General features: G+C 39.5%; 1 protein-coding gene across 8 annotated transcripts in view; it reads left to right on the top strand.

Annotated features, from left to right (window-relative positions):
- The window catches only part of LOC146328943 (roundabout homolog 2), an 81,859-nt gene that overhangs the window by 45,025 nt on the left and 24,421 nt on the right, over nt 1-12,413 (top strand). For 7 of the 8 annotated variants that reach the window (XM_084717886.1, XM_084717889.1, XM_084717890.1 and 4 more), the window contains 5 exons: nt 589-713; nt 2,705-2,876; nt 5,040-5,245; nt 8,071-8,152; nt 8,376-8,544. In XM_084717886.1, coding sequence (XP_084574012.1) covers nt 589-713; nt 2,705-2,876; nt 5,040-5,245; nt 8,071-8,152; nt 8,376-8,544 — 754 coding nt within the window. The remainder of the gene's footprint in view (nt 1-588; nt 714-2,704; nt 2,877-5,039; nt 5,246-8,070; nt 8,153-8,375; nt 8,545-12,413) is intronic. The other variant, XM_084717887.1, reaches the window with a different exon arrangement.

The following is a 12,413-nucleotide window of genomic DNA, read 5'->3' as shown; positions in this document are numbered from 1 at the left end:
ACAGATGCATCACCCTGTTAGGGTTTGTTTTGCAATAACGACCCGCTCACTATACATTATCCTGCTTATTAGGCAACTTTACTGAAATAATCAATTAGGGAAAAAGGATTTTATTTCTTCCTCTAAGTCCTCCAGAGTATATGATAAGAACTGCATCTATAACAACAGTCTGTTATTCATAGCAGCACTCTGATATTCAGAAATAACTGACCATCGATGCTGTAAGTGTCCAATCAGAATTGAGTATTCTACAAAGCTATACAATGCTATGTAATAACATACCATTCACAGGGGATATTTTTCTTTCTTTTACTTTTGACGCTATTAATGAGTAATACTGCTTCTGTGCTTTTACTTCAGTAGGATTTTGAATGCAGGATTTCTTGTATTGGAATATTTTTACAGTATTGTTTGCATATTTTTTACTTTAATGAAGGAAAATAATGCTTCTTCCTCCTCTGGTTGAAAGACTAGGTGTTAATAGTGCAGTAGAAATAGAGAATTCAGAAAGCAGGAGTTCCACACACTTTCATGCATAATTAGGTTTTTAATGACCAGTCAAACTCCTTTTCCTCTTCTGTCTTCTAGTACCACCTCAGATTGCCACGAAGCCCCGTGACCAGATTGCCACCCAGGGGAGGAGCATCACCTTCCAATGCGGCACTACAGGAAACCCTCCACCTGCCATCTTCTGGCAGAAAGAGGGCAGCCAGGTAAAAGGCTGGAGCAGGGAACAAGAGCTCCTCTTCTGCTGAACACTGCAGCCACACAGAGACCCAGTACAGTAGATTCCTGTTTACAAATCTCTGGATGAGTAAATGTGAATAAATTTGCTTTCCAACAAGCCTCAGGTTGATAATTAAGTGTGGTTTGGGGATTTTTCTAAACCTTACTCATACTGTATTATTTATCATATATCAAGGAGAGCAGAGTTTCACACCTCTTTTGTTCTAAAGGCGAGAAAGACTCACCGCAACATGAGCAGGTTTTGTCTGATTTAATTGTACTTTTTTTGACACTTTTTTTTTTCTTTTGGGTTGCCCACACTCTTCAAGACACATTCTTCCAAACGAAATGGGCGAGAGGCGACCAGGAGAGTGCAGCACATTTGCATTTGGCTCAGAGATATGAGTAGAGACAAAGTGTTGGAAGGCACTGCGGTATTGCGTTGGCGTGAAATGTTTCTCCTGCTTGCGACCGCGGTGTAAGAGAGTTGTGATGGGGAAGGGGGAGGAGAAGAGGGGGAAGAAGAAGAAGAAGAAGAAGAAAAGAAGACGGGAGAGGTGGCAGGAAGTACACCAGGTGTGGAAACTGCTTCTTCAGGGCAAACCTGCAGACAAACACTGTCCTCCTTCCACATTGTACCCAACTATAAATACCCTGTTGCTCAGCAGCAGCTGGGATCACTGACTTGGAGGAGCGGCCTCAGATGTTTTTAGATGCTTGTCAGAGAGCAAACAGGAAGTTCAGCTTCAGATTTTGTGAATAAGCCTCGGTCTGCAGGACGGTTGAGGCATGGCTTGGCTGTTTGTGGAGCTTTTTTGCTGTATTTGGGGGATTATCTGTAGCCTTATAACCTTGGTTCCTCCAGAGTCTAAGCCTCTTAGAGGAATGAAATGGATGGCTGAATGGATTGATGTGCATCCCTTCCCCCTTGTTCACATCCATGTCGCTTACAGAAAAACAGAATGGGACAGCTAGAGAACGTCTGTTAGTGGGCGCCATCCAAAAAAACACCAAAACAACCCAACATACTGAGTGCTGTCAGGATCCCACAGTTTTCCACTTTGCTCCTGTTAACACCTCACATGACTTGTTTAACTTAGTGTGGGCAGGACTTAATTATTTACCTGCCAAACATCAGCATTAATATTGACACCGTGTGCATGTTAGCATGCTGATGCATTTCATTTAGCTCAGTACCGCCTTGCAGAGCTGCTAATGTCACTGTAGTTCTAGTTCTACAGCACCAAATCATACAAAAGTTATCTCAGGTCACATTTAATTGAAGGTCCACATGATACTCTTCTCCACAATAATATTTACACAGACCCAACAATACCCACCATGAGCAAGCACTTGGCAACAGCAGTGGAAAAAAAAAAAAAATCTCCCTTTTAACATAAAGAAACCTCGAGCAGATCCAGGCTGTGGGTGGGCGGCCATCTGTCGCAACCGGTTGCTAGTGAATTGACGTTGGGACCTTTGGGTTTTTCTTTGGACAAAACAAGCATTTTGAAGATGCCATCTTGGGTTCTTGGACGTTGTGATTGGCATTTTTACTATCTTCTGACATTTTAGACAGAAAATAATAACAGTAATCATAGGGCTATAATGACGGAGAAAATAATACACAGATTAATCATTGCTGGTTACAGCTCTGAGTATTAATTAGTCAACAAAAGCAAGTAATAATTTCAATGATTGACTGATCATCTTAGTCATTTGTCAAGCAAAAATTACTGGCATTTGTTGGCTTGATCCTCTCAAAGGTGAGGATTTTTCTTTCCTCTGTTTTATATCAGTGCAGGTTTGGATTGTTGTTTGGTCAAAAAAAAAAAAGCAATTTGAGGATGTCTCCTTGGGCCAATTTTTCACTTTGCCTGGCATGTTATAGACTAAATGATTATTGATTAATCTAAAAATAGTAACAATATAGCCTTATGTCTGTCTTTTGTTCTGCTGTGTGTGTTCGTGTGTTTAGATGTTGTTGTTCCCCGGCCAGCCGCCATCACAGTCTGGCCGTTACTCCGTCTCCATGAGCGGAGAGCTGACCATCACCGACGTCCACCCCGAGGACTCTGGTTTCTACATCTGTCAGGCCATCAGTGTGGCAGGAAGCGTGCTGACCAAGGCGCTGCTGGAAGTGGAAGGAGGTGAGACTTCAGTCTGCTCAGGGGGTTAGGGATTATTCTTTATTCTGTACTATCAGCTAATGAGGAGAAAACATATTAATTACTAAGGAGGGTGCATAACAATAAGGCTCATAAAGACCAAGAAAGAACACAGTTATGGACCCCATGCTGGATGAACAATGAATTTCAGCCTTAATGTTCCTCCTCGGGCAGCTTGTGAGCACCAGATTTAAGCTATTTTTCTGCTCTATATGCAGCCTATTATTTTCTGCCTACTAAGCATCTAAAGTATTTTCACCCTTTGCACTCTAGCAGCTGGCAACTTTATAATCTTATTTTCTATAGACCTTTTGTATGCTTTCCAAATATGTTTTTCTGCGCTGTATAGCCAATAAGATGAGAGATGACACCCAGTGACATAACATAGTACTCATTCTGAGCCCAGAATTTCAGGTGTTGCCTTCAGGCCGATGCTTAAGGATGTCAAAGTGCAGGCAAAAATGGTAAAAAAAAATCCATTTAGGGATTTATTTTAGGGACTAAGATATTCCTATCAAATTATTTATTATTTGGTTTGTTTACAGCTGGTTTTATTATTCAAATCTCAAATTTATCATCAAGAAACAAAAGAGCAAGTATCAATGTCAGCAGATATCCAAATTCAGATATTGAATTGGAACTGAAAAAAGTGGGTTGGTACATTTTTACCTTTATTATGTAAAGCTGGCTTGATTTTACTTGCTTTTATTATTTTTAAACTACTATTTTATTACCTTTCCAATATGGCAAGACTGATACTGGATTTCTGGGGCTGATACCAATATGGAATGAAAAAAGTCAGACGGTATTTTTTATACAAAATACAAAATATAATATACACAATTTAGAATATATAAATAACATTTACAGATTAACAATAAACTTTATTGTCCAAAATGACATCAGGGGACTGAAACAGTAAACTTTCACCACACTGTAAAAATGGAAAAGTTGAGAAGAGACTTACTTACTTTTTTTTTTTACTAACTAATATTTTGTTGTGATGATTTTACTTTTCTTCTTTGGATAAACTTGAATCTTTGACTTTAGAGACTCCAAAAATGTATTCAGAAATTTTTAGACTAAGCAAACTAATTGAAGTGAAAGTAATTGATGGTTAATAATTTAATATTTGCAGTTGCAACCATTTCTTTTTTTAAGCTCCCAAAAAATATAACAGCAGATCTACAGCTCACTGAACAGTTTTTGAAATACCAGTTTTGGGGGTTTCTAAAGCTCCAAAAATTAAAAGAAAACTAAAATATTCAAGTTTATCAAGTTATCTCAACAAAAGATTATAGGTCAAGAACACTTTGTTTAGTTGATTTCAAAACTTAGAGTTTTTCGTTTTTTTTAAAAAAAATATTTTCATTGAGAATAACAATACAACAATATAAAGTGTACAGGCTGAAAAAGGAGAGAGGTAGAAGCTCTTCCAGCCCACACTCCCCACCCACTGTCACACTGCAATCTCAAGTAGCAAACAGAGCGAAACAAAGCAAGACACACATTAAAATACAGTAAAATAAAATAAACAGACAAAGGCATCTAAAAAAAAAAAAAAAAAGAAAAGACAGAAAGCAAAAATCAAACAAAGAACTCTGTAAACAAATAAATAATAATGAAAAACAATTTACAGATCGAAAAGACTCAGACAGCTGAGCTGTCAGGCACAATGTCCAGTGTCTTTGACAGATAAAAAGTTTGATACAGAACTCAAAAGTCTAGTGATGGTAGTTGCCTTGTGCAAAAGTAAAAGTAAAAAACAAATCAAGCACAATATATCAATATATTAAGCCTGAATTAAAAGCTATATAGCTATAAGCCTATACTGCTGTTAACTAAATAATGTTCTGTTATGTTCTGTTAAAAAAAAAAGATTTTGTATCTGTACATATAGGACAATATATAGAATTATATGCTGATATAGCTGTGAATCAGTATCGAGCCAATTGTATCAGTCAAACAACATATTGGTGAGGCTGCTTTCAAGGAACTACTGTTGTACACTCACCTTCTTAAGTATGTTTATATGTGATGTTGTAATATGTTGTGTGAGTCCAAATCAAATGCGCCCCTCGGGAAAATAAAGCATACCTTTACCTCACCTTAATTTTTCTGCCTCCTCTACCCTCAAACTGTCAGGTCCTTCAGGTCGTGTCCCGCCGATTATCCGCCAAGGCCCGGCCAATCAGACTGTATCTCGGGGTGCGACGGCGCAGCTGCACTGCCGTGTAATTGGAGGGCCTTCAGTCAAGATTTCATGGGAGAAGGATGGAGAGAGACTTCAGGGAAATAAACCACGAATGACCTTGATGGAGAATGGCACTTTGCAAATCGCAGACATAAAGGTGCGTGTGTGTGTGTGTGTGTGTGTGTGTGTGCGCGTGTGTGTGCCTTAAGTGAATGTCATTTATTGCAAATGGCATGAAAAGGATGAGCTCTGAAAAGGCGTTTGCTCTTAAACTGAAAGCAAAACTGACTGATGGAAATTATATTTTAAAAAAAAGGCACATAATACTGTAAACATTCCCGTCTGATCTCCCGACCTTCTTTCACTTTCTCCACAGTCGACGTGGCGACGTATTTTCCACCCTTATCCATTATAAATTCCCTTTTTGTTTGTAAAATTAAGGTGAGGCTGAGTTTCAAAGACCAGTCTCTCTAAGGCAGTGCATATCTCTCCAGCGCAATTATGTGCTCATGCGGTGTGTAATTGTAATGTTAATGAAGGTGCTTGTTTGTAAATGCTAATGTGTTCTGCTTTGATGGAAGAGCAGTCAGTCGCCCCCTTTGTGCTATAACCCCACCTGGAGGTCAGCAAGTGCACGCAGGACCGAGCGAAAGCAGCATCATTTCCGTTAATTGACTGGCGATAGATGATAAATCATCTAACCAGCTTTTAATTAAACCTCCTGCCCGGACTGTGCTTATTCACTTCTTCTCCCATCCTGTTTCTCCGGCTGTGGCGCTCAGCAAACTTGAGGAATTAAGTTTTGGTCCACTGCACCACTGAGGCGGGGGAAATCTGCCATGCCAATGTGCTCAATGGAACAGAAGAGATGCATTAGTGTGGCATCAAGGGGGACGACAAGGGAGAAAAGAAAGAGGGGAAACGGAGATGACGAGGAGTGAGGGACTAAAAATATTTACCCTGGTGATGCCCCTACCCGCCATCAATATTTTAGCAGGAGTTGGAGTCATCTAAAGAAGTTCACCTGCGCCACACGCTGCGCTGTCTGTCTGTCAGCCAGAGGTCAACACTGCAGTGGATGATCTCATATGGGCCGATGATAGTTCCAACAGACTGGCTCTCAGCCAGGACACCAGGAGTGTCAGTGAAGCATGCAGCCATATAGAGTTCATAATGTAAACAGGAGGCCAGGTACAATAGAGCGTGCTGAGGAAGTGAAGCTTTTAGAGGCTGAGATGACGACTGCTGAGTGAAATGTCACAGTTTACGTATGCATGGATTACTTTTGAATTTAAGGAAGCCGCGCAGCAGTGGGCAGGGAAATATTCAGCTCCTTTACACGAGGCTGATCTAATCAATACTTTTATTTTAACACAGGATCAAATGTCTGTGTGTAATGCGAAACAAACACACCCACAGAGAATCATCACCCGAGTGCAGTTCTCCTCACCCCTACGGACCTTTATGCAGACAGACAGTTAGCAACTCACTGGTGAACATAATGCAGCATTTAGCAGCTAAAGAGCCAGATATTTCCCTCTGGAGTTGGTGGAGAACAGAAAACAGAGCTAAAAGGAGAGCGGATATTACATTTAGCAGCCAGAAACACAACTCCAGATAAATGATAACGTAGCTCTATAACTGCTTGATATGTAAGTACACAATGGTTTGCTAACAACTTTGGCATATAAGCTTTATGAGATGATAATATACAATATATACGTCAGAATGGCTGCAAGTGCCAAGGCCACACCCACAGTTAGGGGAAGGAATAGTGGTTTCACATATGTTGACAAGAGAAACTACCCTTTTACGCTGAGATTTGAGGCACATTCGATGCATGAATATAAAATCTTCAGTTCTATACTTTCCAAATAATGTTCTAAAAGGTGTTTGGTACTGATGATATAGTCTTTTCATCAGTGCACAGCAGTTCAGCCGACCATGCAAAGATAGATTTTTTTTTTTAGAGGCATACAGTATACATAACGTACATTGCATTAAAAATAAACTTTTCTATAATACATTACTAATGAAAGAATAATTTCCTGGGTTTAAATAGAGCAGTTCTTTCAAGGACCTTCTTTTCTTCATAATTAGTACTAAATTACATGCTGAAAACGTCTTGGATTAGAAATACTTGAAACTAGTTCTGCCAACATTAGTGCAAACACGAGGGATAGCTAAGGTGAAATTACTGGATCGTGTGCTGTAGTTAGTAGATTTAAATGAGAGAAGAAAGTTTGGAAGCTTCAACAGCAGAGCTTTATAAATGAATAACATGAGATAGCTGTTTCTTCTTGACTGAAGGGAAGTCTATCCAGCTGTGTGATGCAGAGAACAATGATGGGGTTTGATTGTGTTGATGGGGCAACATGATGACGCAGAATATGTCTATAGTCACAACAGTGCGCAATATTCGTGGGATAATTTGCATCAGTTTCACTCAGTTTACATCAGTAAGGATTTTCTAGACCACAGCAGACAGCAAACTGAACACTGACACACACTGAGGAGATGAGGAGGCAGAGACAGCTCTGGACAGTTCATCAGCAGGACAGTTCAAAATAGTGTGGGAGTCTGTGCAATCGGCACTTGGGCATACGTCAGACTCGTGGCGCGAGCGAGAGCTGGACGGAGCAGGAGATAAGGCGACACTACATCCTTTTAAAAAAGCCGCTCCGCACTCCATCCAACCCTCCCCCGCTCGCTCTTCCCACTTGCTCTTGCTCACATGCTCAACATCTACTGTACGTCGTACGAGTACCTCATACAACCCTACATCAAATATTCAAACCGTCCCTTTAAGCCGCTGTCAGGCAAATAGAGAATATGAAAAGTAAAAACGTGATTTTGCAGTAGACATTTTTCAGTCATCTGAATAGATCCGAACCATCCTTCAAAAATTAAAAACTGCTCACAGGTTTGTTCTCTTTGACTTTTTCGGGGTGTCTGTCTAAAACACTGACTGCTGTTTAACAGGACACGGACTCAGGGATGTACACGTGTGTGGTAACCAGCGCCACAGGGGAATCAAACTGGAGTGGGATGCTGACTGTCAGAGGTACTTACACCACTCACACTCACACTCTGTCTCTCTGTTACACTTCACACTCTGTCACTCTCACACTACACCTCCGTGCTCAACCAACTACACTCTCTGCCAGTGTTCTTCATAAGAGCACAGTCTGTAGCCGTAATGTGACAAAAATCCACAAAATGTTAATCAGAATCAATCCTTTGTTGTGATTTTAAAGTTATATAATAGTTTCCTGTTTGTGTGACAGAAGATGGAGTTTCTTCAGTGTCCAGAGTCTCGGAGTTCATCCAACTTCCGGGGCCTCCGCAGAAGCCTGTTGTGACGGAGGTGACCAAAAACACTGTCACCCTCACCTGGCAGTCCAATCCACACGAAGGCGGCGCTGCTGTCACCTCCTACATCATCGAGGCCTTCAGGTATGCAGTGACTCACCTCTACATGGTGGAAGTAAAGTCATTTTTTAAGGCGGCAAACTTTGATTTGAGTATATTTGAAGAGTTCGTTTGCAAACAGATGAATTCTTAAAATGAATAAACCGACACCAGTTCGACTGATCTTCCGTGACTGGCACAAGTAAAACATGAGGAGCGTGAATAAAAAGTGAAATTTCTTTTTGCAAATGAATGCTTCATTTTTTGGTGGCAGCTGTGGCCGGAGGCATCATGTTTTTGGACTCTGTCCCAATCTTATGAAGATATCTCGAGAAGCCTTCACGGTACATCTTCCAATTTGGCACAGATGTCAGATTGGACTCAGGGATGATTGTTTACATTTTGGTGGTTAAAGGTCAAAGGTCAAGGTCACTTTGACCTCACGTCCGTCCCATCCTTGTGAAGGCAATATCTCAGAAACACCTAAAAACCTAAATTCAAATTTGGTACAAATGTCCACCCAGACTCAAGGATGAATTGATTGGAATTTAGAGGTCAAAGGTCACTGTGACCTCACAAAACATGTTTTTGCCAGGACCTAAAGAATTTATAATGTCTTCCACTGTAAAAAAAAATTGCCTCTAATACCTGAAATGCAGGTAAACCTACAAAATGTTGGTAAACCATAAAAATAGATGATTGACCTCTTTCCACTAGACCCGCTTGCCTTTCTGTTTTTTTTCCTGATATGTTCCAAGACTCAGCTCATGTGTGTGCAGGTGAGAAAAAGGTATTTTAAAGTGCTATTTGTACCTTCATTTATCTTCACTGTTCACTGTCTCGTGTTCGCTTTTTGCTGTGAACAAGTTGGTTAAGTTACTGTTTCCTGTTTTTTTTTTCTGCTTCGCAATAAAAGCTTTTAGATGACAAAATAACAGGGGACTTTTATTATGAAGAATTTATAGGAAGTAAAATATTTATATGTTGTTCAGCTGCTTGACTAAATACTAGCGCTTCATTGGTAAATACACACCTTCAAGAGGGTGCAAACTCAGCTGTGCTGGGTGAATCACACCAAATCAAGCAGCCTATCTGTATTTTAAAAGGAACAAAAGAGGCAACAAAACCTTCATTGCCTTTGCCAAAAAAAAGTTGAAAATAGTGTGTCTACCCAGGTGTTGTGTTTATATTACTGCTGATCAGAGCTGCAGACAACAGATACCTGTGACTGCTGTAGAGACATTTAATCCAGCACTGAATGCCAATTGTTCCCTTTCCCACTGAGGTAAACACCCAGATTTTAGCAGGTGTTTGTTTTTTTTTGTTATGTCAATATTGTGATAACCTCAGATTTGTCAAAAATATGCTTAACAGACTCAGTACCTTCTATTAAATTCCTTTATTTAATTTCCATTATGTGTCCATCCATGTGTCTCATTATATGAAAGACGTGGATGTAAACTGCAAGCTGACTGGTTTGATGGAGGCATGCGGCCGCGAGACGATAATTCTAGTTAGTGATGATTTTATTCTGACCAGCACTAGAAGCGTCTCTCTGCGTCTCATTAAATGCCGACATTTCTCTGATGTGGGAGCCTGGTTAAAACAGCACACCAACTATTTAATGTCAGAAAGAGAGTCAGAAAAACTTTATTTTCTGTCTTCTGGCTATGGAAATATTGCTTTGACATGGTTCAGTACACACAAAGCAAAAGTTAAAAGAGTTAAAAGCAAAAATACGCACATATAGTTAATAGTTATTCATGATTAGGAAATGCCAAAATGCAATGACAGTATGCAGTTGTCGGAGTGCAAGTCATTTGCCTCTTGTTTATTATGTTAATGACAATCGGGATGATATTATAGGGCAGGTAAATATTTTAGATTTTTATATTGTTCTATAGCTTGTCAGTAGTGTTCCTTATGCATTCAAGTCTTAGGTCAAAGTTTTGAAGTCAAAATGCCATTCTAAGACCTGACCTACGTTTCTGCATCATGACATTGCTACATATAATGGGGTCATCAGTGGATGAACATACTGTACGTCACCACTTTTTGCTCATGGCTGAGTGGGCGTTTCCATTAGAAAATGCAGATGGAGTTGCCCTTTAATAATCTTTCTTCATAAAGCACCTTTCCTAACAAGGTTACAAGGTGCTGCGCATGTAAAAGCAATGACATTAAAAACCCAGTAGATTCATTAGTTAGGTTAGGTAAAAAATGTCAGATAACATGAGCACCAATGAAATCACATGATAAGGGAAGATACAAAGTTAGGGAAATGAAGAAATACATAAAAGGTATTTAAAAAAAGAAGTGTAAAAGTAGGTTTTCAAAAAGATCCTCAGGCAGGCTTTTACAAAGCAACTGAGGAGCTCAGGTTACAAACAGGTACATCTGAGGTTAAAAGGTTGCAAGACAAGCCAAGAACGTGAATGGATTCATAAGTTACATAACAAAAACATTTTGGAACAATGTCTTAAAGTAACTTGTAAAAGTTCATACTTCCTGGCCTACGTCCAAGCTGTGCAGCTGGTGTAGGATTTTTTGGCTGACACTGGAACACAATGACTTCCATTTCTTTAAAGTTCAGGGAAAGACAGATACATTTTTTTTAAGGAATGTTCAAAATCAATGCAATGGAAGCCAAAATATCCTGATTTTTAGTTGTAAATATGCATCAAGCATGTTATAAAATCTGTCATTAGACACACTCTGTTTAATGACTGCTGATCATCCATGAAGACAACACACACAGGCTGAGTGTTTTAAATGTGAAATTTGTGTAATGCCTCATATTAATGCTCCTAGTTATAAGTGAATTAGTCATAAAGGCAGTTAGGTAAGAGGGGACGTTCTGGGGACCTTGTGCAGTGTTCCCTTAAAATTCTCTAAAGGTGATGAAACTCTTAAGCCTTTTCAGAACATCATCTTTTCAGAACAGTTGATGTCTCATTTTGGTTATTTCACAGCCACAATGCAACATTAAAAAGAGGTCATTTGAGATGTAAACAGAACATTCCCATATGGCTGCCTTTTAGTCTCAGGGGACATTTCGTTCTAGACTGCAGCTAAGCTTGGCATACAGTATGTTCCCTGTTTGAGTTTATACAGGTTACAGTTTCTATATGGTTCTCTGTAGGTCATATGAGAATATTCCCTTTGGGACATTTTAAGAGGAAAAAATTTCCCTTTATTGAAATTACATGTTCCCAGAATGTTCTGAGAACATCCCCACTAGTGTTCCCAGAACGTTTCTGATGTTAAGGTCTTTGGGGTTTAACTTAACTCTTGATATTTCAAGATACCATTTTATGTCCTCTGAAGGTTCTGTAAAAATTACTGTAATGTAATGTAAAGGTTCTGAACATTTTGGGTTGGTCCCCTGTAGGTTCCTGTAATCCCATAATGTCACCAAAGCATCTGCAAAACGTATTGGAACCTAGTGTGGAAACCTAGGGGGAAACATCCTAAAATGGTCTCCAAACATTCCCAAAATGTCTTAAATGTTCCCTGAAAGTCCACCAAAAAACGTTCCCCTACCCTTTGAAGAACTCCACATTGTGACTGTCAACAACGTCCTTTAAACCAGCGAGGCGGAACGCAGAACGTTCTGGGAACATACAATATGAAGTTGTCCCTTAAATGTTCCCAGAACATCATACATTGTAAATGTTCCCTGAAAATCTGCTAAATAATGTCCCACTAGGCTTAAAAGTCCACATCGTGACCTCAGGAATGTTTGGAGGATGTTTCAAGGCGATGCTGGTGACATGATATATAATGCCAATATCAAAATTAAGAAAAGTCAATTACAATTACAAGTAGATTATTCAATTTTCATTGGTTAGCTTAGCTATTAACATGTTGCTTTAGATGGAATTTTAATTAAGTAATGACATTTTTGTAATGCT

The sequence above is a fragment of the Lutjanus erythropterus genome, chromosome 4 (genome assembly GCF_056507025.1).
Source record: "Lutjanus erythropterus isolate fLutEry1 chromosome 4, fLutEry1.hap2, whole genome shotgun sequence".
Classification (NCBI taxonomy): domain Eukaryota; kingdom Metazoa; phylum Chordata; class Actinopteri; order Lutjaniformes; family Lutjanidae; genus Lutjanus; species Lutjanus erythropterus.
Note: the sequence above shows the minus strand (reverse complement) of the source record. Positions and strands in the feature narration are given on the sequence as shown.